The 26,355-nt window shown below is 42.7% G+C and overlaps 1 protein-coding gene across 2 annotated transcripts in view; it reads left to right on the forward strand.

The window, feature by feature from the left end:
* The first annotated feature begins 376 nt into the window (after positions 1–376).
* LOC140467258 (lysine-specific demethylase 5B-like) overlaps positions 377–26,355 on the forward strand; it is a 211,570-nt gene continuing 185,591 nt past the window's right edge. For both annotated transcript variants that reach the window (XM_072563506.1, XM_072563507.1), the window contains exons 1-4: positions 377–692; positions 1,303–1,380; positions 1,877–1,999; positions 3,271–3,441. In XM_072563506.1, coding sequence (XP_072419607.1) covers positions 546–692; positions 1,303–1,380; positions 1,877–1,999; positions 3,271–3,441 — 519 coding nt within the window. In that variant the 5' untranslated portion in view covers positions 377–545. The remainder of the gene's footprint in view (positions 693–1,302; positions 1,381–1,876; positions 2,000–3,270; positions 3,442–26,355) is intronic.

Below are 26,355 nucleotides of genomic sequence, written 5' to 3' on the forward strand. Positions count from 1 at the left end.
GGCTTTTAAACAAAGAGTGCCGGAGCTAGCCTGAGCCTCACCTATTGAAGTGCTGTATCAATGCGCTTGATATAAACATACGGTCACCACGTTTCCTCGGTTCAATTTCAGACCTTAAGTGTGTCGCGGCGTCGATGCCGGGCGGGCAGGGCTTGTTTCGGGGCGGTTGTACGCTGTGCGTTGCGGCGCACCGGCGGTGTATTCGCGCGGACTGGTTGCTGCGCGGAAGGAGCTGGTGGAGTGGGAGGTGGTGCTGCGCCGTTTCGGAGCGAGAAGGAGCAACGGAAAAAAAAAGAGAGAGAGAGAGAGGCTGGGGATCGGCTCGAGGCCGTGGGGGCGCCGCGACACCACAGACCGCGTGAGGCCGAGGGGTGAGGGGGGGGTGCCGTGACACCGACATCCGTACGAGGCCGGGGCGCCGCCACTTTGCGGATCGCGCGAGGCCGGGGCGCCGCGACACGGAACCGCCAGTAACCGTCGATCGAGGCCGGGACGCCATCGCACTCAGTCCCCCCCCCCGCCGCTCCTCTCCGTTTGGCAGCGCCATGAACCCGGCGGTGGAGTTCATCCCCCCGCCCGAGTGCCCAGTCTTCGAACCCACTCCGGAAGAGTTCTCCGACCCCTTTAGATTTATCAGCAAGATCCGGCCCATCGCCGAGAAAACCGGTATCTGTAAAGTCCGTCCACCACAGGTGAGGCTCGTCTGGGGGTGGGGTGAGGGGGTGAGGGGGTGGGACACGGCCTTTCGCGCCGGGAGGGAAGTTGGCGGAGACCTGGCCACCGGAGCCTGCACAAACTTCCGAGGTGGCAGCAAAGTTTTCAATATGGCGGATCCAGCCGGGACTTCCTTTGTGTGAGAGCAGGGAGGGGGAGGGAAGGTGGAAGATGGTGTAGGTAGGTGTTAGATGAGTAATGGGGAAAGAGGGGGGCGGGGGATGATGGTACGGGGAAAGGAGGAGGGGTGGGATGGCATGGCAGAACGTGTAGAGGAAGAGTGGTGTTGGGGGTGGTGAAAGAGGCAGGGTTGGAATGAGAGGGGTTGGGAGAACAGTGGGTTTGAAGGTGGCAGGGGGCAATTAGGGATTTGGGGATTAAAAGAGGTATGGGTGGGTAGCAGAGGGAGAGGTGGTTGGTGGGGTTTTGAAGTGTGCGGTGGGGTGAAAGAGGGAGGGAGGGTTGGTGAAAGGTTGGGTGGGTTAAAGGGAGTGGTGGGTGAAAGGGTACGGGGAGGGGGTGCTAGCAAAAGTGGGAGGGAAAGGGTGAAGTTGAGATCGAAGATCAGAACCTCCTCTTTTGTTGTAGAATTGGCAGCCACCCTTTGCTTGTGATGTTGACAAACTGCACTTCACCCCACGAATTCAGAGACTGAATGAACTAGAGGTATGTTGTCCTTTTGGTCTGTTTTTGAATTAGGGTTTTAGACCCATTACTACTGATTGCCTTGTGTGTGATAGGTTCTTTGAAATATGGTTTTGTATAGAGATTTTGCATCCCGTTTTTCAAAGTTCCCAGTTCCCTGCCCCTCCCTTACCTGAGTCCTGGCCCCTAGCTCAATATTTCGGTTAACATGTTTCCTAGTCACTGACACTCTTGCTGTAACTTTGATTGTCCTGTGTGTAAGTAATCTGTGTTCTACATTGCAGTGGAATTGTTCCTGAAAATGGATGCTATGTAAAGTTTCATTTTCTATGTTTTCTCTTTGTTTCATGTATCTTGTATACAATATGACAGACATCTTTTTACATACATAACTAAGTGTATGTGAGTTTTTTATTTGAGATGTGTATTGTATAAGTGAAAGTTAATGCATTGTCCAATAGGCATAAACTAAAGTGCAATCTGTATAGAATAGAATAACTGTCTGATCTGTTTGCAGGCTCAGACCAGAGTAAAGCTCAATTTTCTCGACCAGATAGCAAAATTCTGGGAGTTGCAGGGCTCAACGTTAAAAATTCCACATGTAGAAAGGAAGATCTTGGACTTGTTTTTACTCAATAAGGTAAGATTTATTATATCTCTGGCACTGAGGTGAAGTACATGTCTTAAGAATGTACACTTGTCTCCATCTCTGTCGTAATGATTTCACTTTGCTGCTCAACAAACCCCATCAGGTCTGTCTTGCTCTAATCCACGTTATACTCATGTTCTTACTTCCTCAGCCTGTCCAAATTCTTCTCTTTGCACCATTGCATCAATCATACTTACAACGCACCTTTTTTTTATAATGAGTATTGTCACCTGCAAACTGGGAAATAGTACATTTGGTGCACATATTCAAATCATTAATGTAGATTCTGAACAATTGGTTACAAATGTTGCTGCCTAAGTAGGATGTTATGGTTACTATTCTCTCCACAGGTTCTTTCTTTGCAAGATTGTTAATTTTTCATTTTTATTGCATAATACTAGCTCTAAAATAGCTGGTTCTGTTGGTACCTCAACATACTCCTCTCAGAAAACCATCTTATGCGCATTCCAGGAATTTGTCCTCCATGTTAGTTCTCATTAGATCTAAGCATGCATAAGTAGATTGAAGTAACATATGATTACTGCATTATTGTTGTTACTTTAATTTCTAACTTTCAGATTTATACAGTGCCATAGATTATAGCCCATCAGTCATCTGTGGTAAGCAACTCCTACCATTGTTTGTAGTTTTGTTGCTCCAACTACTATACGTTTAGACATTTGATTTCAGTAGATGTTTTGTACTTGAGCAAATGGAGTACAATTTCAAAATGTGTATTAACACAAAAGGAAAAGAGGTTTAACAAAATTGCTTAGAAATTGAGGATTGTGTTGCAGGATTAGGCAGACAACTTGTAAATAAAATCTAATGAGATGAATTTAAAGGAACAAGTACATTCAGCACAAGCTGCTTACTCAAAAGTCTTCGACCAAAAACATGAATTTTTTTCCCCCTCTGAGCTCTGGTATTTTCAGCTTTTATTTCTACTGAAGTGTTCTGGCTTTTCTTTCATCCCTTGCATCTAAAATATTAATAGAAAATGCATGGAAAGAGAAATTTGAAAGTTAAAAGAATGTAGAAACCAGTCTTAAATGTATTGAATAAAAAAGTAAGTGATGCAGATACGAGAGTGAGAGATGAGGTGGAGATGGGGAGACAGAAAACTTCCAAGTTTTGAGTGACCTATTTAAAAGTTTTTGTAGCTCTCCTGCCCAGGTATACTTTGGTCATTATAACATTAATTGGTGCAGTGATTTTTATTTTGGCTGTTTATGCTTTGTGGACCTCTGGTTTCTTTTCAGCTTGTTGCAGAAGAAGGTGGATTTGAAATCGTTTGTAAGGAACGGCGGTGGTCTAAGATCGCGCACAAGATGGCATATCCACCTGGAAAAGCGTTGGGCTCACTTCTTCGATCTCACTATGAGCGTATCCTGTATCCATATAATCTTTTTCAGTCTGGAGCCAGTCTTTTGGTGAGTGTCAGACATCACACTGGTCATCAGTTCTGATGAAGAGTTACCAGACTCAATGTTAACTCTCCTTTCTCCCTACAGACACTGCCAGACCTGCTGAGTTTCTCCAGCAATTTCTGTTTCTATTTTAGAGCTTCAGCATCTGGAGTTCTTTTGTTTTACTTTTGGTGAATGTGGTGTATTTAAGAGGTTCAAGCTGTCTAACGTATATTCTGTTTCAGGGACTGCTGCCCTTTTGTATTTCAAGGTGAAGAAATACTACAGTTTTACTGAACCTTGTTTATTTCTCATGATGGTGTACTGTGTTCAGTTATAAGCACTGTGCCTTGGTGACTAGTCTCTTGCATAGAAGAGACACAGTGCAGAATCATCAGGTAAAAACTGGGATTCGTGAGGCTTAAAATGTAGGGATAGACTGTAAAATGTTTTTTATTTCCTATCTAGGCCTTAAAAAGAGATTATCTGGAATGGTTACAAACAATTCAGGGCAAAATGATAAAGCAGAACCATATAGGTGGTGTACCCCTAGATTCCTCTCTAAGCCATGTGCTTAAGGTAAATAACATTAGAGAGTGAAAATATGGCTCCGAGATTCTGCTGGGAGAAATGGGTTTATAACTCGGGAGGCACAGGTATTAGTACAGTGGAAAGAGGCGGTCATTCACTCGAGCCAGACTTCATTTGAACCAGTTGGGACCAGTGTCCTGGTGAATCACGTAACTAGTGTTGTAGATGAGGCTGTATGCTGATTTAGTCATAGGGCGGTGTGGGGTGTACAGGTGAAGGTCAATTTACAGAATCAAAAAGAAATATTAGTTCAAGGCTGCAGGATTATGAAGAGTGAATGATGATCAGGGTGACAGGAAGGGATATAAAGTATATGCAAAAGAGTTCAACTCAAGTTAAAACCAGAGTAAGTGGTAATGGTAAAAAGGTTTTTAAAAAAAACCCATAAGAACAGAAGTAAGCGTGGGTCGGGCTGAGCCTGTCCAAGGACCACTTGCTATCCTCTAATATTCCTCTAATTTACACTCAAAGTTTATTTTCTTTGATCTTTGAAAAAACAAAGTTTACCAGGTCTCTAGTTTACTACTAATCATTGCCACATTGCTTTTTTTTTCAATTTGCTACTATCCTTGATTGCCCAGGTTAACCTTGGTTGACTCTTCCCAATGAGGAAGAAGAATTCTGCAAAGGGGAGCTATCTTGAGCTTGTGGCTCTTTTATCAGAATGTATGCAGCATTTCTAACAAGGTAGTGGAGTTGAAGGCTCACATAGAATAAATGAGCATGACTTGGTACGAGTTATAGATACGTAGCTCCAGTGTGACTTGGAGTGTGAACTTAATAAATGATACTTAACTTTTCAGAAGAGCAGGCAAAAAGTACAAGGTGGGGTAGGGTTAATAAAGAAAGGTATCAGTGCAGTGATGAGTAGTGACATAGGTGCAATAGAGTGTGATGCTAAATAAATTAGGGTAGAAATAAGAAATAGCAATAAGTCAGGGATAGGAGTCCCCTTTTTATAGGCTACTGAAGAATTGTCTTACCATATGACAAAAGATAAATTAGTAAATAACGGAGTTATGTAAGAAAGGTGCTGCAGTTGTAATGTGATTTGTTGCTTGCATATTGAGTTGACAAACAGGCAAAGGTAATGTGAAGGATGAATTTCTGGAGTGCATCAGGGATTGTTTCATAGAACTGTATTGGAAAGCCTACCTGGAACACCTATGTAGATCTGTTAATATGTAACCAGGAAAGATTTAATAGATCTTTTGGAGGGTAGTGATCACAAAATGATAGAATTTAAAATTCAGCTTGTGGGAAAGTAACTGATGTCAAAGCAGTATCCTCCCTTAAGGGCAACTGTGGTGGGAGGAAAGCTGTCTAAAGCAGGCTGAAAATATAGATTAAAGGGCAAGTAGCTGAGCAATGGCAGAAATTTATGCAGATATTTCATAACGCTTAGCAAAAAATTATTCTGGTCAAAAAGAAGGATTTGATGATAAGGATGAAACCACCTGTAGCTAACAAAAATAGTCAAGGACATTCCAATCAAGGTCTATGGTATTACAAAATGGCAAAACAAAGGAATTGTAGACCAGATGACTGGGAACACTTTTAAGGAGCCAGAAAGTGGATAACTAAAAAAAACGAAGATGGAGAAAGTTGATTACAAAAGCAAGTTAGCAAGAAATATAAAAAGACAAACAAAAAGTTCTCCTCCAGTATATAAGAAAAAATTTAGCTAAAGTAAATGTGGGACACTTGGACAAGGCAGCTGAGGCATTAATAATGGGGAGCAGTGTAATGGGGGATGATTTAAAGCAATATTTTTGTGTTGATCTTCATAATGGAGGACACTATATAAACATCCCAAAGATGATAACAGATAAACAAGATGTTGATGGAAAGAATAATCCTGCAGCAGTGTCTATCACTTCCTATCGGAAGGATGTTGTGAAACTTGAAAGGGTTCACAAAGGATTTACAAGAATGTTGCCAGTGTTGGAGGATTTGAGCTATAGGGAGAGGTTGAATAGGTGAGGGCTGTTTTCCGTGGAGCGTCGTAGGCTGAGGGGTGACCTTGTAGAGGTTTATAAAATCATGAGGAGCATGGATATGATAAACAGACAAAGTCTTTTCCCTGGGGTGGGGAAGTCCAGAATTAGAGGGCATAGGTTTAAGGTGAGAGGGGAAAGATATAAAAGAGACCTAAGGGGCAACTTTTTCATGCAGAAGATGGTACATGTATGGAATGAGCTGCCAGAGGAAGTGATGGAGGGGAGTACAATTGCAACATTTAAAAGACATCTGGATGGGAATATTAATAAGAAGCGTTTGGAGGGGTATGGGCCGGGTGCTGGCAGGTGGAACTAAATTGGATTGGGATACCTGGTCAGTGGACGAGTTGGACCGAAGGGTCTGTTTCCGTGCTGTACATCTCTATGACTAGGAATAAAGTATTGAACAAAATAATAGGACTGAAGGGTAAGCATGTTGCCAAGACCTGATGACCAGGAAGTGGCTGCAGAGGTATTGGAGATGTTGAAAAACATGTTCTAGAACTTGCTGTTTCCGTGGGGCAGGTTCCAGCAGGTGAAAATAGCTACTGGCACCCTTGTTCAGGAAGGGAGAGAGTCAGAAAGCAGGAAACTAGGCCAATTAATCTAATATCTATCATTGGGAAAAATGCTTGTGATCTTTAATAAGGAAGAAAAAATGCATTTGGAATTGCCACTTTTCTAAGTCTTACACTGAATGACCAGCATTCAGGTGACCTGTTTGAATTAGGCTGCTTCTACCTCTGTGAAATGTCCCAGTGCTTCTGTTTGGGGAGAAGGTGGTGATATCACTGGCCTATTAATCCAGATTATACTCTGGGCATGGGTTTGCATCTCACCACAGCAGCTTGTGGAGTTGCTTGGTTAGCAGAGAGAGCTGGACCTGTGGGTGGCATCTCTTGAGTGCAGGCTGTGTTTGAAAAGCAATCCAAATTGACATAGCGAGCTCGCTATTTGAGGTGCAGAAGACCAACGTACTATGAGGTTTCTATTATACAGTCTTCAAAGTGAAACCTGGTCTTTAGATCAAGTAGTGTTTAAGGTTTAAAACATATATTAAGATTCCTAGTATATATTCGGTAGTTTTCAGGCAAAAGGAGGTAAACATAAACAAGTAATTGAGTCGGTCATGGCATGGCAGTTTAGCGAGTTAGAATGCACCTTTTGTGTTACTTTGTGTCCAGAGTGACTGCAGGAAGTGTCTGTAGCTGAAGCTACTCCATCCATGTTTTGGATCTGGAAAAGTGCTCACTGTGGCACTTGTGCAAAGCTAAGATCAACAGTGAAGATAAACTGAACATGCAGAAAGGTGACTACCACACAATGTATTTTTAAAAAAAAATATAGCATCAGCTAATGTTGTATTGCGTCTATTTCCTTCTCTAATGGAGCTTCCATTTTTGGATATTACTGCGGCCGATGGTAATTGATGCATTTCCCTGAGAAACCAAGTCTGCGGTGAACCTGCACAGGATTTGGATGGAAGTGGAAGGGTGATAATAATAATAAAAAAAAGTATTGTAACCAGACGGAACTAATGTGCAGTGAGTCAGTCTCCCATTGAAGTACTGGGAGAAGCTAGTACAAAGCAACGTATGAGTAAAGTGGTGAATCTAGTATAAAGCCGTGTGGGTGGCGTGTGTTGAATTCAGTGAATTATTGCTGAGAGGGTGCACCTTTGAATAGAGTAGTATTTATAGTCATTTTTTTTCATAAATTGTGTTTTAAGTCACCATACAATAGTGCCTATATTAATAACTAGGCATAGATTTTTAAAAGAAACGACAAAGTACATCTTAGTTCAATTTATGGCTCCTGGGCTCAAAGAGTCCACCATGCTGGGCTGCTGGAATACTGGGCCGAAAGCTGCCACTGAAACAGGTCATCCATGCCAGCTGGAATCCCAAGCCACAAGATTCTCCAGAATCTGCCCCAAGGATCAGTCTTGTCACCAGTCCTGGGAAGGAAAACATTGCACAAGTCGCCCAAAGGAAACCCAGGCCACTCGATGCTGGGCTGAAACCGCCTGAATGCCGAAGCTGCCAATGGCTTCTGCAAGTGTAACAACTGATTATCGGGTTCTTTTGCTCACCCCTCCACCAGCCATCACACCTATGTTGCTTCCAGAGTCCCACTTGAGGCTCTCCAGGCACCTCGCCACCATCTGTCAGGTCATGGACTTGAGCCATCACTAAACTTCACTATAACACAGAAGCCTTCATACCACATTCCAACAAAAAAGCAATAAAAGAAGAGGAGGGGTAAAGTCACTACCAAGAGGATAGATGAGGGTAGGGCAGTGGATGTTGTCTATATGCACTTGGGTAAGGCCTTTGATAAGGTCCGGCATGGTAGGCTAGTCACAGGTAGACAGGGCGGTGAGGAAGGCATTTAACATGCTGGTCTTCATCAACAAGACATTAAGTGTAGGAATTGGGACGTTGTGTTACAGTTGTATAAGCCATTAGTGAGGCCACACTTGGAGTATCATGTACAGTTTTGGTCACCCTGTTAGAAGAAAGACCTAGCTAAACTGGAAATAGTGCAAAGAGCACTTCCAAAACATGTTGCCAGGACTAGTAGGCCTGAGTTATAAGGAGAGGTTCGCCAGTATAGGATTTTCCTCTTTGGAATGGAGGAGAATGAAGGGTGACCTTATTAAGGTCTATAAAATTGAGGAGCATAGATGGGACAAATACATTATAGCCATTTTTCCCCAGGGATGAGGAATTGGAAACTGGAGGACATAGATTTAAGGTGAGGGGAAAGATTTTAGAAGGACATGATGGGCAACTTCTTCAGAGAGTGGTAAGGGTGTGAAATGAGCTGCCAGAGAAAGTGGTTGAGGTAGATACAGTAGCAATATTTAAAAAAACATATGGATAGGTACTTGGATGGGAAGGGTTTGGAAAGATGTGGACCAAATGCAGGCAGTTGAAACTAGCTGAATGGGCATCATGGTCAGCATTGACCAGTTTAGGCCGAAGGGCCTGTTTCTATGCTGTATTACTGTGACTCTCTATAGTTGATGAGCTCTGGGCACAGGAGCCCAGATGCTACCTATGCTGCTATCTTGTAGTTTTAATGGTAAACATTGGGAGCTGGAGGTACAAGTAGGCTCACTGTACATAAGATTACTGTGGACAGGGTATTATGTGAGATGGTTATACCACAGGTATAAATGGAACAGGCAGCAAGTAGATGAGTGACCACCGGGCAGAATGTGGGAAGGGAAGTAGTGCAGGAGACAGTTGTTGCCATTTCTCTCTCTTCTCCCCCCCCCCCCCCAAATTGTCCAGCATATTGCTGTTTTGGATACTGTTGAATGAGGTGACTTCTTGGGATAACAGCAAGAGCTAGGTCCAAAGTATCATGGGTGGCAATGCTGCACAAGAGGGAGGTAGAAGAATGGTAGGGCTATAGAGATGGTAGTAGATTCAAAGTAAGCGAAAAAGACACATTTTTATGGGTGCGAAACAGACTCCAGGTTGATATGGTGCCAGGATCAAGGATGTTTGCTAGGCAGCAGGCCATTCTGAAGTGCAAGCAGGAAAAGCCAGAACTGTTTGTCTCTTGATGTTTAACATGTATATAGCCCTGTTTTGTAATTTCACCAGATTGATATTTCAGTTTTAGGTATGCCTTGTGCAGGTAGTAGCTTGCCCTCCGCTGCAGTCTTCATTGAACCAGGGTTGATTCCCTGGCTTGATGGTAATGGTAGAGTGGTAGATAAGCTGGGTAGATAAGCTGAGATTGTACATTGTGTTGGAGTAGAATTCTGGTGTTGCTGATCGTCCAAAGTCCTTTGTAGATGTCCAGTTTTAAATTCTGAGATTTGTTGTTCGAAGTCTGTCCCATTTAGCACAAGGGTAGTGCCACTTACAAACTATAAAGTAAGGTGTTCTGAATGTGAAGGTGGAATTTGATCTCTGCAAGGACTGTGTTGTAGTCAGTCTTAATAATAATGTTATGGACAGATGTCTGCACAGGCAGACTTGAGGATGAGGTCAAATAGATTTTTCCCTCTCCACCTGCTGCAGTCACATTCTAGTTGTAACGACCTTTAGAACTGCATCGGCTTGGATTAGTAGGCTGCTGCTGAGCCATTCTTGGTGATTGACACTACCCGGAGTATATGCTGTGTCCTTGCCATTGTCTGTGCTTTCTCCAAGTGTTGTTCAACATGGAGAAACACTGATTCATCAGCCGAGGGAGGATATTAGATTCATAGCTTCCTACAGCAAAGAAATGTCCTTTTGGACCATCGCATCTGCATCAACATAACAAATTGCGCAAATCCCAATTTTTCCTGCACTTGTCCCATATCCTTGAATGTTATGATATTTGAAATGCTCATCCAAATATTTTTTAAAGGTTATAAGATTTCCAGCTTAAACTACCTGCTGATTCGCACCACCTGCTGAGTGAAAAAGTTTTTACCCAAATCTCTTTTGAATCTCCTATCCCTTACCCTAAAACTATGCCCGCTTGTAATTGACTCCTCAACCAAGGAGAACAGCTGCTATCTATTAATCCTATCCATAACCCTTCCTAATGTTATACACCTCAATCATGTCCTTCCCCTCAGTCTACTCTGCTGCAAAGAAATCAGTCCATCCCTATCTAGTCTCTCCTTTATAGTCAACTTCTCCACTCCCGGTAACCTCATGGTAAACTACCTCTATACCCCTCCCCACCAATGCTTACATATCTTTTTTGTAGTGAGGCAACCAGAACTGCACACAGTACTCCAGCTGTGGCCTGAACAATGCTCTGTACAATTCCAACATTACCCCCTTGCTCTTATACTTTATGCCACGATTATCCCAAGATTCCTCTGTACCTCTAAACTACCCAGTGTCCTGCCATCCATTAAATATTCTCTCATCTTGTTGTTTCTTTCATACTGCATCACCTTGCACTTATTGGGGTTAAATACCATCTGCCATTGGTCTGCCTATCTGACCAGAACATCTATATCTTCTTAGAGTGTAGATCATAGAACTGAACAGCACAGGAAATGGGTGCTTCAGCCACAACGTTGTGCTGAACATGATGCCAAATTACCAAATATACTCAAGTAGATGATCTCATGTAAAAGTTGACCCCCTATTGGCCAAATAATCTGGAATTTTCCATATATCTCATGTAAAAGTTGACCTTCGTTCTTCACAGATAACAACAGATCCGCGTTTGAGTCAGTGTGCCAGCTTTCACGTCCCACTCCCGTTTCCAGTCTGCTGGTTGTTCTGCTCTGTGGTCTTCCGGTCCACTGGCTGTTTAGTTCTGCTCTGGGTTTTCAGAATTACCATAATTCATTATTGGTTCTTTATTCATTTATAGATCAATTAGACTTTGCTAATGATACGGTATGAATTTTGACGGGTGTAAATTTCAGCCCCCCCCCCTCAAAAATAGTATTTGTGCAATATACGACCCCATAAATTTAACCTTAAGTGGTCAAAAACTCGACTATTACTTGATTATATAAGGTAAACTAATCCCTTCTGCCTGCCCTTGATCCTTGACCCACTATTCCTTACATGTTCATGTGCTCATCTAAAAGTTCCTTTTTTTTAAATGCCCCTATTGTATCTGCCTCCACTACCAGACTGTCAGCATGTTCCAGACTCCTACCACTCCGTGTTTTCAAAAAAAAACTTGCCCCTCATGTCTCCTTTGAACCCCCCCTCATCCTAAATGCATGCCTGTGTGTATTATACATTTGAACTCTTTTGGGTGGTGGGAGGGAGGGAAGAATTCTGATTGTCAACCCTATTTTGTTGTTCTCTCATTAGAGAGAAGCGACTGATGGTGATTTAACCTGAGGGCCACCAGACCTCAGGTGATGGGAGAGGTTCAGAAGGAGAGTCCTTCATGGTAAAGTCAAACCAGTGATGGGAATTGAACCCATGCTGCTGACGTCACACTGTTCTGTAAACCAACAATCCAGCCAACTGAGCTAAATGGATTCCCAACCCTATCTATACAGATCATAACTTGACAGAAGTCTATAAAATTTTCACACCCTCTGTTGTTCCAGTGAAGACAACCTGTGCTTTTCTAGCCTCTCTTTATGGATCATCTCTCTCATCTGGGCAGCATCCTGTAAACCCCTTCTGTATCCTCCAAAGCCTTGACATCCTTCCTATAGTGTGGTGATCAGAATTGAAAGCAGTATCTTGATCTGTGGCCTAACCAAAGTCTTTTAATGCTGCAACATGACATCTTGACTCCATTCCCTGACCAATGAAAGGCAAGCATGTCATGTGCCTTCTTTACCACCCTATCTACCTGCGTGACCACTTTGTTCATCTTTGTGCATTTGAAACCCCAACATCCCCCTATACATCAATGCTGTACAGGGTTCTGCTGTTAACTCTATGCTGTTCCTTAACATTTGTTGTCTCAAAGTGCAGAACCCCACACTTAGATTAAATTCCATCTGCCATTTCTCTGCCCATATCTGCAACTGGTCTGTATCCTTTGACAATCGTCTAAACTGTCCATAACTCCACCAATCTTCATGTCATCTGCACACTTACTAACTCACCCATCTATGTTTTCATCCAAGTCATTTATATATATTACAAACAGCAGAGGTCCCAGAATGGATCCCTGCGGAACATCATTAGTCATGGATGTCCAGCTATAAAATGCCCTTTCACCACTAATCTCTGTCTACTATGGGCAAGCCTATTCTGAATCTACATGGCTATCACAGTGGATCCTGTGCCTCTTTAGTCTTCTGGATGAACCTACTATGAGGGACCTTGTCAAAAGCCTTACTAAAATCTATGCAAACAACATCCACTGCTCTATCCTTAACAATCATCTTTGTCATCACCTCAAGAAATTCAATCAAGTTAGTAAGACATGCCTGCCCTGTCCAAAGCCATGCTGGCTGTCCTTAACTAGGCCGTGCTTTTCTAAATGTGTGTTAAATCCTACCCCTAAGAATTCTCTCCAATAGCTTCCCAACCACTAATATGTGACTCATTGGTCTATGGTTTCCTGGGTCATCTCTATTTCCCTCCTTGAACAGAGGAACAACGTTTACTGTTTCTCAATCCTCAGAGAGAATAGAAAGATTTTAGTCAAGCCCTAGCAATCTCCTCTCACATCTCTCAATAACCTGGGGTAGATCTGGGGACTTAACCACCACCGTGCTCTTCAAGAGCCCCACATCACTTCTTCCTTGATCTCAAAATGCTCGAGCATATTAGTATGCTCCACACAAATCTCACTATCCTCCATACTCTCCTTCTGAATTAATATCAATGCAAAGTACCCAGCTGGGATGTCAGGGGCATCCTCTGCCCCCAAGCACAAGTTCCCCTCCTTATCCTTGAGTTGTCCTACCTTCTAGTTATCCTTTTGTTTTTAACGTGTAGAATGCCGTTGGATTCTGTTTAACCCTACTTCCCAAAGTCATTTTATGGCTTCTTACTCTCTTCCTAATTCTCTGCTTGAGTTGTTGCCTGCTTTCTTTACATTCCTCATGGGCCCTGTCCGATTTTGGCTTTCTATAGCTTACATAAGCTGCTTTTTTTCCTTTTTGACTAAGTTCACAATCAATCTCATTATCCAAGGGTCCCTTACTTTGCCATCCTTCTCCTTCCTCCTCACTGGAACATGCAGGTTTTGAACTCTGATAAGCAGGTCTTTAAACAAATGAAGACTTGTCTGACACAATAACTCCTCTTAATTAACACTCCTTAGCCCCTGACAGTTTACCCTCCCGTAATTTAGTACCATGCCATAAGGATCCGATGCATCTTTGTTCATACCAATCTTTAAACTCCAGGATGTTTGGATCACTGTTTCCAAGATGTTCTCCCACTGGAAAGTCAGTTACCTGATCAGGTTCATTAGCCAATCCAAAGTCCAGTATGGCCCCTCCTCTGGTTGGACGATCCACGTACTGTTTCAAGAAACTCTTGGAATGCACTTAACAAATATACTTTTGGAAACATACAACTGTCGTCCTCAACTATTAACCATTCAACCAATCTTCATGTCATCTGCAAATCTGATGAGTGTTTTCCTCACATTTTCGTCCATGTAATTTATGAATATAATAACCCATAAGGACCCCAATACTGATCCTTGTGGTACACCGCTGAACACTGGCCTCCAGTCGTTCGAACAGCTTTCTATCATTACCCTTTTGTGGTCCAATTGCTAAGTCAGTTTCTGATCCATCTTGCCAAGTTTTCCTTAATTCCATGTTCTTGAACCTTTTCAAAAGTCTCCCATGTGAATCCTTACCAGCATCCATATAAATGACTTCATCTGGACTATCTCTCATCCAAACACTTGATCACACTTCCAACAAATTCTAAAAAATTTGTTAGGCGTAACATTCCTCTGACAAAGCCAGTTTGACTATCCCTAGTTAACCTCTACCCTTCCAAGTCTGTATTAATTTGGTCCTTCAGAATTTTTTCCAATAGTTTCCTTGCCACTGATGTGAAACCCGCCGTTCTGTAATTTCCTGGTTCATCTCCTATCGATCTTATAAAAAGAAGGAACCATGCTAGCTGTCCTCCAGTCCTCTGGCACTTCTCTAGAGAGAAACTTTAAAAATTTGTCAAAACTTTACTATCTTGCTTCGTACATCAGCCTGGGGTGCATTTCATCTGAGCCAGGGATTTGCCAGTTTTCAAATCCAATACCTCTTCATATCCTACGTCAAACTGTGCAAGTTTCTCCTACTCCCTTTTCTTGAATTCCACCTTCTCTTCGGTCTTCACTCTGGAAAAGAAGTAGTATTCATCTAACACTCTTTCCAATGTCCTGAAGCTTCTCACGCAAGTTGCTCCCTTGGTCCCTAATTGGCGCTACTCTTACTTTAGTTAAACTCTTTCATTTAATGTATTTATAAAATATCTTGGAATTCTTTCAAATCCTGTTCGAAGTCCTTCTGCCCCCTTTTTTGCTCTTCTAATTTCTTTCTAAGTTTAGTCCTGCACTTCAAATATCTAAAATATCAAATATAAAATACCTCCGGTTTCCTTGCCAATGTTTGACCTGGTGACATGAGATTTCTTGAATGATGAGGACTCCCAGGGTAATCTGCAGGACAGGACGTTTCCAAGATTGGTGGTGTTGTCTGAAACATTGTAAGATATGGTTTCTGTGTATGTCTGTCAGGCTGTAACTTGACTGTGAGACAGATCTCTCAATTTTGGCACTATCCCCAGATGCTAGTAAGGAGGATTGCAGGGTTGACAGGGCTCTTTCACCTCTTATTATTGTTTCTGGTGCTTTGGTTGATGCTAGGAGGTCTGACTAGCTTTTTTTAAAACTTACCAATGATTTCTTTATAATAGAGAAGCTTGATGGCCATTTTAGAGGGCATTTGTGATCACCAACTGACCAGGTGAGAATGTCACTCTCCTTTTTCTAAAGGACATTATTAAAACTGATGTGTTTTTTTTTAATAATAGTTTCAAGGTTATTAGACTTTTGAATTCCGTTTTTAAAAAAAATCTGGAATACAAATTACACTCTGACAGGGCGAGATATGAGCCTGATCTTCAGAAATTGCTAAAATGGATGGAAAGGCAAGTTGAGGAAAGGATACAAATACTTTACGCAAATGGGTAAAAGTTAGCAAATGGAATGTAGTGTGGGAAAGTATCAAGTTGTTCATTGAAAGGAGAGGAAAAGAGGAGGTATTATTTACATGGAGGAAAACTGCAGAAAGCTGCAACACAAAGGGACTTTGGGGAACTTGTGTACAAAACACAGCTAGCACATGGGTGCAGAGATAATCGGGAAGTCTAGTGGGGTTGGAGTATGAAAGAAGTGGAAATCTTGCTGCAACTGTACAAGGTGTTGGTGCGACTACATCTGGAGTACTACAAAGAGTTTTGGTCTCCTTATTTAAGGAAAGATATCACTTCATAGGATGCAGTTCAGAGGGGGTTCATGAGGATAATTCCTGGTATGGGGGATTGTCTTTTGAGCAAAAGCTAAATAGGTTAGGACTCTATGCACTGGAATTTAGAGAGATGAGAGGTGATCCTATTGAAACGTGCAGGATTATTAAGGACCTTGACTGGATAAATATTGAGAGGATGATTTCCTTCTCCGGAGAATCCAAGATCAGAGGGCAGAGTCTCCGTCTCCAAATTAAGGGGCACCAATTTAAGGTGAGGATGATAGGAATTTCTCCTGAGGGTTGTGGCTCTTTGAAAATCCTTGCTGCAAAGATCTATGGGGTTAGGATTTTTGTGTCTATTTAAGGCTGAAATAGGTAAGTGGGTTCTTGATCAGTAGGGGAGTCAAGGGTGATGATAAATGCAGGAAGGTAAAGCAGCCATAATCCTGTTGAATGGTGGAGCTTACTCGAGGGACTGAAAGGCCTATTCCAGTTTCTATTTCTCATAATCTTATGGAGATATGAAAGGCCTTCAGAATGTTACTTGGGGTTTTTCCCATATTTGCTCATTGGCTGGCTAATGTTCATTGTCTTTCCCTTGAATGTTTTGATTAAAAGTCTTGCCATAATGTCACTAGGCCATTGTAGAAAGCATTGCCAGAATTAGTAGACATCATGTGTGTTTGAAGGGAATCGTATTTGACTAATCTACTAGATTATTTTTAGGGTGGTAGCTGGTAGAATAAGATGAGCAAAAAGCAGAAGATGTGTTGTATTTTTGAACTTCACCTTTTTTGTAAAGGTATCCTGAGTCTAGAGGGCAAAGATGAAGCACACTGCTGTGGCTTGAATTGGTTGACAGAATTGAATCTGCGGGAATAAATAGTTTTTTTTTCCTGGATGGTAACCAGTGACTTGTGATATACTGCATGGATCAGTATTTTGGTCACAGCTATACGTAATTTATATAAATTACTTGGATGAAGGCAACAAATGCAACATATCTAAATTTACTGATAGTGCAAAGCTGAGATTGTGAATTATGAGGATTGTAGGAGTCTTCTGGGTGATCGAAACAACTGTGTGGGCAAGCATGTGGCAGATACAGTATAAATATGGCTAAATGTGAAATTACAAACTTTGTGGAAAACCCATCAAGTTTCCTTGCCCATGTTTGTCCTGGGGCGACATGGTGGCTCAGTGGTTAGTACTGCTGCCTCATAGCACGAGGGACCCAGGTTTGATTCCCATTTTGGGCCACTGTCTGTGGAGTTTGCACATTCTCCCTGTGTCTGTGTGGGTTTTCTGTAGTTTTCTCTCTCAATCCAAAGATATGCAGATCAGGTGAATTGGCCAAGTTAAATTGCCCATATGTTAGGTGCAATAGTCAGGGGTAAATGTAGGGGTTGGGATACTCTTCAGAGGTTCGGTGTGGAATTGTGGACTTCTAGTTCCATTGGTTAGAACTAGAAAGAGACTGTGTACGTAATGAGTGAGCAGCTAAGTGTGATGTTTCAAAAGTTGGAATATTAAGTTATAAACTGTGACTTATAATCTGAGCTACATATAAATTTGTGTAGGACGTGTCAAGTCAGAGATGAATACGTAGTCAAAGACTGGGAGAAGTAAGATGCAGTTTGTGGGTATCTGTACTGGGAAAAGTGGGACTACGTTGTTGGGACAAGCTGGAGTTGGTTCAGTGTTTTTGTGAACTGTGTACTTGCTGAGGGAATTGATGAGGGTTTTATGTTAAATCGTGGGACAAAGAATCAGATGTGGAAAGATGTGGTATGTTAAAAATGGAAACAAGATGAGGAAAATAATAATATGCCAAATTGATGGTCACAGAAAGGCAGGAAGGGATCAGTAGAAATAACCTAAAATGCACTAATAATGAAAGATCTGCTAAGACTACACAGACAAAACAAGAGGCTCTGTATCTGAATGTACATTGCATTGTAACAAAATAAATAAGATTTGTGTATAACCATGAGAAGTATGGCTGCAGGGTGATGTCGATTTGGATCCTGAATTTTGAAGGTACATGGGCATTCAAGAAGAATATAAGAAGCTAGGTAAAGGTAGAGGGTTATAGTGTTAATCAATGACTTACAGTAATCACAAAGTAGGAAAATCTGGGCAAATATTCAGTAATTGTTGTTAAGGGACCTCACTAATCCCATGTAACTTTAGAATTTTATTTTTAAAATCCTACAAATTTATACAACATCGAACTTAAGCATACAACTGTGCAAAAATTAGTGGCAGGTCAGGTGGTCTGCATATGAATTGGATAAATCAGATTGGCAACAGTAGCTTGAGCGAGGAGTTCATAGAATGCTTTGGAGATGGTTTCTTAGAGCAGCACATTCTGGAACTGACTAGAAAACAGAATATATTATGCTTCATATTGAAATATATGACAGGATCAATGAATGACTTCAGAATAAACAAACCCTGTGATCAATGGCATTTTAATGGTTGAAGTTTACATCCAGTTGAAAATGAGAAGATTGGGTCTCAGGCTAGTATTTTATATCTAAATAGGGGCCACCATGTGGATAAGAAAACCAAACTAGCTGAAGATAGCTAGGATACTAGGCTAGGGGATAGATCAATGAAGATACCATGGGAGGTGTTCAAAATATTCAGAATGAGAATATCATAGAATCTTAGAATCCTTGCACTGCAAAAAAGAAAGAGGCCATTCAGTCCATTGAGTCTTAAGAGCAATGGATACTGCTGGGGGGGGGATGACCTACCAGTGGAAAGCCATAGCAGTCAGTTCTCTGGCACTGAGCCTGACACTGTGGCAAAGAAGGGAAGGGGGCAGAATAGAAAAGTACTCGTGGTAGGGGACTTGATAGTTAGGGGAATCGACAGGAGATTTTGTGGTCAGGATCGGGATTCCCGGAAGGTATGTTGGCTCCCTGGTGCCAGGGTCTGGGACGTCTCCGATCGGGTGTATAAGGTTCTAAAAGGGGAGGGTGAACAGCCAGAAATCGTGTTACATATTGGCACTAATGATATAGCCAGGAAAAGGATCGAGGATATAAAAAGTGATTTCAGGGAGTTAGATGGAAGCTACAAAGCAGGACGAACAGAGTGGTGTTCTCTAGTTTACTACCGGTGCCACGAGATAGCGAGGCAAGGAATAGGGAGCGGGCGCAGCTTAACACGTGGTTGCACAGCTGGTGTAGGAGGGAGGGCTTCAGATATGTAGATAATTGGGATGCCTTCTGGGAAGGTGGGACCTGCACAAGAAGGATGGGTTGCATCTGAACTGGAAGGGGACCAATGTCCTGGGTGAAAGGTTTGCTTGAGTAGTTCGAGAGGGTTTAAACTTGTATGGCAGGAGGGTGGGAACTGGAGGTGAGAGTTGATGCACATGAGGCAATAGCAAGAGGTAGACCAGCTAGTGGGAAGGATTTTCCTGGGAAGGAACCAAGGGATCAGTTAGTGTGTTTGCTTTAACACAAGGAGTATCAGGAATAAAAGTGATGAACTTAGAGCATGGATCAGTACCTGGTGCTATGATGTTGTGGCCATAACAGAGACATGGGTTTCTCAGGGGCAGGAATGGTTGCTGGATATTCCAGGGTTTAGAGCATTTAAAAAGAATAGGGAGGTGGGAAAAAGAGGAGGGGTTGTAGCACTACTAATCAGAGAGGGTATCACAGCTACAGAAGCTTCCATTGTTGAGGAACATCAGCCTACTGAGTCAGTATGGGTGGAAATTTGGAACAGCAAGGGAGCAGTCACCTTGTTAGGGGTTTACTACAGGTCCCCCAATAGCAGCAGGGAGATTGAAGAAAGATAGGTCGGCAGATTTTGGAAAAGTGTGGACGTAGTAGGGTTGTTGTAATGGGTGACTTTAACTTTCCCAATATTGATTGGAACCTCCTTCGAGCAGAAGATTTGAATGGAGCTGTTTTTGTAAGGTGTGTTCAGGAGGGTTTCCTAACTCAGTACGTTTACAGGCCAACAAGGGGAGAGGACTTGGTGCTCGGAAACTGGCCGGGGCAGGTATCAGATCTTGTGGTGGGACAGCATTTTGGTGATAGTGACCACAATTGCCTCTCATTCGACATAGCTATGGAGAAGGAGAGGATTAGGGAAAATGGGAGGATATTTAATTGGGGAAGCGGAAACTATGATGCGATTAGACATGAGTTAGAAAACATGGATTGGGAGCAATTGTTCCTTGGTAAAGGCACTAAAGACATGTGGAGACTGTTTAAGGAACAGTTGTTGCAAGTGATGAATAAATATGTCCCTCTAAGACAGGCAAGAAGTGGTAAGATAAAGGAACCTTGGATGACGAGAGCGGTGAAGCTTTTCATCGAAAGGAAAAAGGTAGCTTACCTAAGGTGGAGGAAGCTAGGGTCAAGCTGAGCTCTAGAGGATTACAGGCAGACGAGGAAGGAGCTCAAAAATGGTCTGAGGAGAGCCAGGAGGGGGCGCGAGAAAGGCTTGGCAGAACAGGTTAGGGAGAACACACAGGCATTTTACACTTATGTGAGGAATAAGAGAATGGCTAAAGAAAGAGTAGGGCCGATCAGGGATAGCATAGGAAATTTGTGTGTGGAGCCTGAGGTGGTAGGGGAAGCCCTAAATGAGTTTTTTTGCTTCTGTCTTTACGAAAGAAACAAACTTTGTAGTGAATGAAACCTTTAAAGAGCAGGTGTGCATGCTGGAATGGATAGAGATAGAGTGGAAGCTGATGTACTGAAAATTTTGTCAAACATTAAGATTGACAAGTCGCCAGGCCCAGACCAGATTTGTCCTCGGCTGCTTTGGGAAATGAGAAATGCAATTGCTTCGCCACTTGTGAAGATCTTTGCTCTCCACTGGAGTCATACCTGAGGACTGGAGGGAGGCAACTGTAATTCCTCTCTTCAAGAAAGGAAATAGGGAAATCCCCAGCAATTACAGACCAGTAAGTCTCACGTCTGTCGTCTGCAAGGTGTTAGAAAGGATTCTGAGGGACAGGATTTATGACCATCTGGAAGAGCATGGCTTGATTAAATGCAGTCAACACTGCTTTATGAGGGGCAGGTCATGCCTCACAAACCTTATTGAGTTCTTTGAGGATGTGACTAGAAATGTTGATGAGGGTCGAGCTGTGGATCTGGTGTATATGGACTTCAGCAAGGCATTTGATAAGGTTCCCCATGGTAGGCTCATTCAGAATGTCAGGAGGAATGGGATACAGGGGAACTTGGCTGTCTGGATACAGAATTGGCTGGCCAACAGAAGATAACGAGTGGTAGTAGAAGGAAAATATTCTGCCTGGAAGTCGGTGGTGAGTGGTGTTCCACAGGGCTCTATCCTTTGGCCTCTATTGTTTGTAATTTTTATTAATGACTTGGATGAGGGGATTGAAGGATGGGTCAGCAAGTTTGCAGACGACACAAAGGTTGAAGGTGTCGTTGACAGTATAGAGGACTGTTGTAGGCTGCAGCGGAACATTGACAGGATGCAGAGATGGGCTGAGAGGTGGCAGATGGAGTTCAACCTGGATAAATGTGAGGTGATGCATTTTGGAAGGTTGAATCTGAAAGCTGAGTACAGGATTAAGGATAGGATTCTTGGCAGTGTGGAGGAACAGAGGGATCTTGGTGTGCAGGTACATAGATCCCTTAAAATGGCCACCCAAGTGGACAGAGTTGTTAAGAAAGCATATGGTGTTTTGGCTTTCATTTAACAGGGGGATTGAGTTAAAGAGTCATGAGATCTTGTTGCAGCTCTATAAAACTTTGGTTAGACTGCACTTGGAATACTGCGTCCAGTTCTGGTCGCCCTATTATAGGAAAGATGTGAATGCTTTGGAGAGGGTTCAGAGGAGGTTTACCAGGATGCTGCCTGGACTGGAGGGCTTCTCTTATGAAGAGAGGTTGAATGAGCTCGGACTTTTTTCGTTGGAGAAAAGGAGGAGGAGAGGGGACTTAACTGAGGTATACAAGATAATGAGAGGTATAGCCAGAGACTATTTCCCAGGGCAGAAATGACTAACACGAGGGGTCATAGTTTTAAGCTGGTTGGAGGAAAGTATAGAGGGCATGTCAGAGGTAAGTTCTTTACACAGAGTTGTGAGAGCATGGAATGCGTTGCCAGCAGCAGTTGTGGAAGCAAGGTCATTGGGGACATTTAAGAGACTCCTGGACATGCATATGGTCACAGAAATTTCATGAGGATCAGTGGTCGGCACACCATCGTGGGCTGAAGGGCCTGTTCTGTGCTGTACTGTTCTATATTCTATGAATCCACCTTGGAATTTTTATCATGGCTAACCCATCTAGCTTTCACATCCTTGGATGTTACTGGACAATTGTAGCATGGCCAAACCACCTAAACTGCACATCTTTGGATCGTGGAAGGAAATCAGACCACATGCAGGAAATCCACCCTGATATTGGAAGAATGTGCACGCTCCACAGAGACAGTTGCCCAAAGCTGGAATTGAACCTGTCTCTGATGCTGGAGGCAACAATGCGGCCCCTATATTCTCACTATAAGAAGCCTTTGGGAGGACCACTATCTGTGGCTAACTGTAGTTGAGGAACTCATACTTGTGGAAAAGTATATGTTTTGTATATGTTGGACAGGTTGGACTTGTTTCCATTGTAGTTTAGAAGAATGAGGTAGTGACTTGGTTGAAGTATACCAGATCCTGAATGGGTTTGATAAGGTGGAATTGGAAAGGGTGTTTCCTCATGTGGGCAGGTATGAAACCAGGGGGCATTGTTTTAAAACAATGGCTTTCAAGTAGGAGATGATCTGCCTGTTTCAGAAGTTTTGTGTCTTTGGAGGCCTCTGGCTCAGAAGTAGTGTCATTGAACACCTTTTTTTTAAGGTGAAGGTAGGTTGGTTCCTTTGCCTGACTTGTCTACCTCCCAGGTTATTGGGATGGGTAGATATTTAATGTGTAATTTGAAGTGATGATCTTATTGAGTGATGAATTAGGTTTAAGACATATGGCCTGCTTCTGCTCCTGGCTCTTATGTTGCTAATTTTTTCAAATTTCCCTGATTGTTTTGGTTGAAAGTGATCCAATGGAACCAACAAAGACTTAACAGATTGCATGTGATCTTATGCACTTCAACATGAAGACGAAAGGACCTGGAAATGGAGAGACTGCAGAAGGCTACAGCACAAAGGGATTTAGGAGCCCTCGTGCATGAATCTCAAAGACTGTAGCATCTACTTCAGTAGTAACATGTGGACAACTTCTGGGTACTAAAGACAAAGGCTGAACGCTTTCACCTCTGCCTCTCAGAAATGCTGTCCATTTCCTGGTAGGATAGAAGGCCTAATAAGAGTTCGCCAGAGTGCGAGGATCCCTAGTTTGTTTGCTGGGTCAAAGGAATTGTGTGGATGATAGCTAAATCCCTAAAGACGTGCTCTGTGGCAAGCTTGCTTTAAATATGAGACTACCAGGTTTCCTAGGTCTCTGGAAAGTGTTCTGATACTGTAAGTAACTAATCAAACTATTCAGTCTCCCAATTTTCCTATCTATTCAAATCAACAAAACATTTCCAATAAGATAAAGATATGTGAATGCTGGAGTTCTGAAACACGGCAACAGAAATTGCTGGAGAATCTCTGCCACGTCTGTGCTGTGCCTCACCCTGCCAACTGTCCGTGCCCTTGCCTGGCCTCTACCCTCTTGCGCTCCCTCATTCCCACACAACTCCCCTATATCTGGTGCCTCCATCCACCCCCAACCCCGGTTTGTGCATTCCCTCGTCCCTCCACACTCAGTCGACTTTTTTTTTCCTCTTTTTTTTTTCTACCCCATGTCCCCCCCCGTCTCACGTGCCCCATCGTTTCCTCTCCCCACCCCAGTCTCGCGCACTCCCTCACCCCTGCTGCCGCCGGGATCACTTGCACACCCTCTTTCCCCTCCCTCCCCCCGTGCAATCTTCGTACATCTGCACCTCCAAAGCTGGCCTGTTGCCCATTTCTGAATTTCTCGTTATTGCTGCAGTTTTGGCTGCTAGTTCTACAATGATGGGGCCCTACACTTTGCAACTCCTATCATAAACCTTTCCTTTTCTCATTCTACTTCCTTTTAAGGTACTCCTTAGAAACCGCCAAATTGATTAGGTTAAAAGCAAATTGCTACAGATGCTGGAATATGAAACCAAAGGAGAAAATGCTGGAAAATCTCAGCAGGTCTGGCAGCTTCTGTAAGGAGAGAAAAGGGCTGACGTTTCGAGCCTAACTGGCTCTTTGTCAAAGCTTTTTTAAAAAAAGGGAGAAATAGGGAGGTATTTCTACTAGGCTGAGAGAAGGTAAATTCTGGCTCCAGAAGCAAAGTAGCAATAAAGAGATGATATTGATAGGGCATAGAGAGATTATAGGGTGATTAGGAGCTGTGAATGACCAAGGCTGAATCCAGTGCTATGTGACAAAATATTGGGGGGTGGGTGAAGCAGAGGCAAAATGGAAAACGGGGGGGGAAGGGTAGCAAAAGGGGAAGAGGAGAGGAAAAAGGTGATGAGAGAGTGGGGAGTGAGAGAAAGAGATAATCAAGAAAGTACCTCCTTTTATTTCTTGATTGTCTCTCTTTCTCTCGCTCCCCACTCTCTCATCACCTTTTTCTTCTCCTCTTTCCCCCTTTGCTACCCTTCTCCTGTATTTTCCATTTTGCTTCTGCTTCACCCATCCCCCACATATTTTGTCACGTGGCACTGGCCTTCAGCCTTGGTCATTCACAGCTCCTAATCTCCCTATAATCTCTCTCTGCACTGTCATTATCACCTCTTTATTGCTACCTTTGCTTCTGGAACCATGACTCACCTTCTCTCAGCCTAGTATAAATACTAGGCGGCACGTTGACACAGTGGTTAGCACTGCTGCCTCACAGCACTAGAGACCTGGGTCCAATTTCCAACTCAGGAAACTGTGTGGAGTTTCCACATTCTCCCCGTGTCTGCGTGGGATTCCTCCGGATACTCCGATTTCCTCCCACAGTCCAAAGATGTGCAGGTCAGGTGAATTGGCCATGCTAAATTGCCTATAGTGTTAGGGAAAAGGGGTGAATGTAGGGGAATGGGTGGGTTGCGCTTTGGTGGGTTGGTGTGGACTTGTTGGGCCGAAGGGCCTGTTTCCACACTGTAAGTAATCTAATCTAATCTAACCTCTCCTTTTTTTTTAGCTTTGACAAAAGGTCAGTTCGACTCGAAACGTCAGCTCTTTTCTGTCCTTACAGATGCTGCCAGACCTGCTGAGATTTTCCAGCATTTTCTCAAATTGATTAGGTTGTTGGCTGTCTGTCCAAATATTTCCTCCCTTTTGTCTCTTTAGATATTTGGTGATAACATTCCTGTGCATGCTTTGATATGAGTTGTTATACATTTTCTACTTTCTTGTATTTAGCTATAGTCTTCTAGGTTCCTTGCAATGAATATGCACATATTCCACCTGGAGCCTGTAGTTTAATATGCCACCTATTTTGTTGTTTTTCTGGAATTTGCATTAATATGCATGTTTGTATAATAAAACCAACCACCCCAACAAAAACTCTTATTTTCAGTAATCTTCCAAATATTTCATCAATTGGTGAAATTTTAACTTTTTGTGCTTGTGATATTAAACATTGCATTCTGGCTTTGCAGTGCTTACTTTGTTGAGTCAACAGAGGTTCTTTAGAAAATTGTTGGTCTCCCTGGGCTTGTTTTGAAGTGAAACACAGTGGGTTCTGATATAAAGCAATAGTCCCATTCTTCTGCGATCTTGAGTTCTAAGAAAATCATGCATTAGTTGCGCCACTCAATCAAATATGGCTGGAATTGCGTTATACAGGTAAAGAAAGTTCTGGTTCTGCAAGTAATATCTAAATTTTTCAATCGCATTATTTGTGTTGTAGCGTTATAGCAGAATTGACTGTAGTTTGAACATTTCCTTCCTGAGATCAATTAAGCTGACCTCCGATTTGATGCATGCTTTCTAATGTGCATTGCTTTGCAAACCAGTTAATGAAAGCAACTGCATAGTATTTGGACCTCCTTCGTTTGACCTGTCTGGCCCCAATCATTAGTACCTCTATTGCATGCTCAGTGAAGACCCTTTTAATAATTTGTGGAACCCTTTTAATAATGGAAGTGCACATCTCTTTTAAAGAGTCCATTTTTATAGCATGGAAAGAGGCTTTTGGTCCATTTGTGTCTGTGCCGGTCATCTCACTTCCAACTGTTCTAATTCCATTTTCTGCAACTTTGCATACTATACAAGGCTACGGGTCATTTCAAGTGTTCATCTAAATAGTTGTTAAATGTCTTGTGGCTTTCTTTTAGCCAGTGATTTCTGGAGCCCACAGGTCTGTGGGGAAAATCCTTTCCTGAAGTTCTCTTTAAATCTCTTGCTCCTTACCTTAAAAACCTATGCCCACTTGGTTATTAACCCTTCTATTGAAGAAAAAGGTTTCTCCCTATCTATCGTGTCTATGTCCCT

Source organism: Chiloscyllium punctatum, chromosome 45 (assembly GCF_047496795.1).
Source record: "Chiloscyllium punctatum isolate Juve2018m chromosome 45, sChiPun1.3, whole genome shotgun sequence".
In the NCBI taxonomy this organism is placed as follows: Eukaryota; Metazoa; Chordata; class Chondrichthyes; order Orectolobiformes; family Hemiscylliidae; genus Chiloscyllium; species Chiloscyllium punctatum.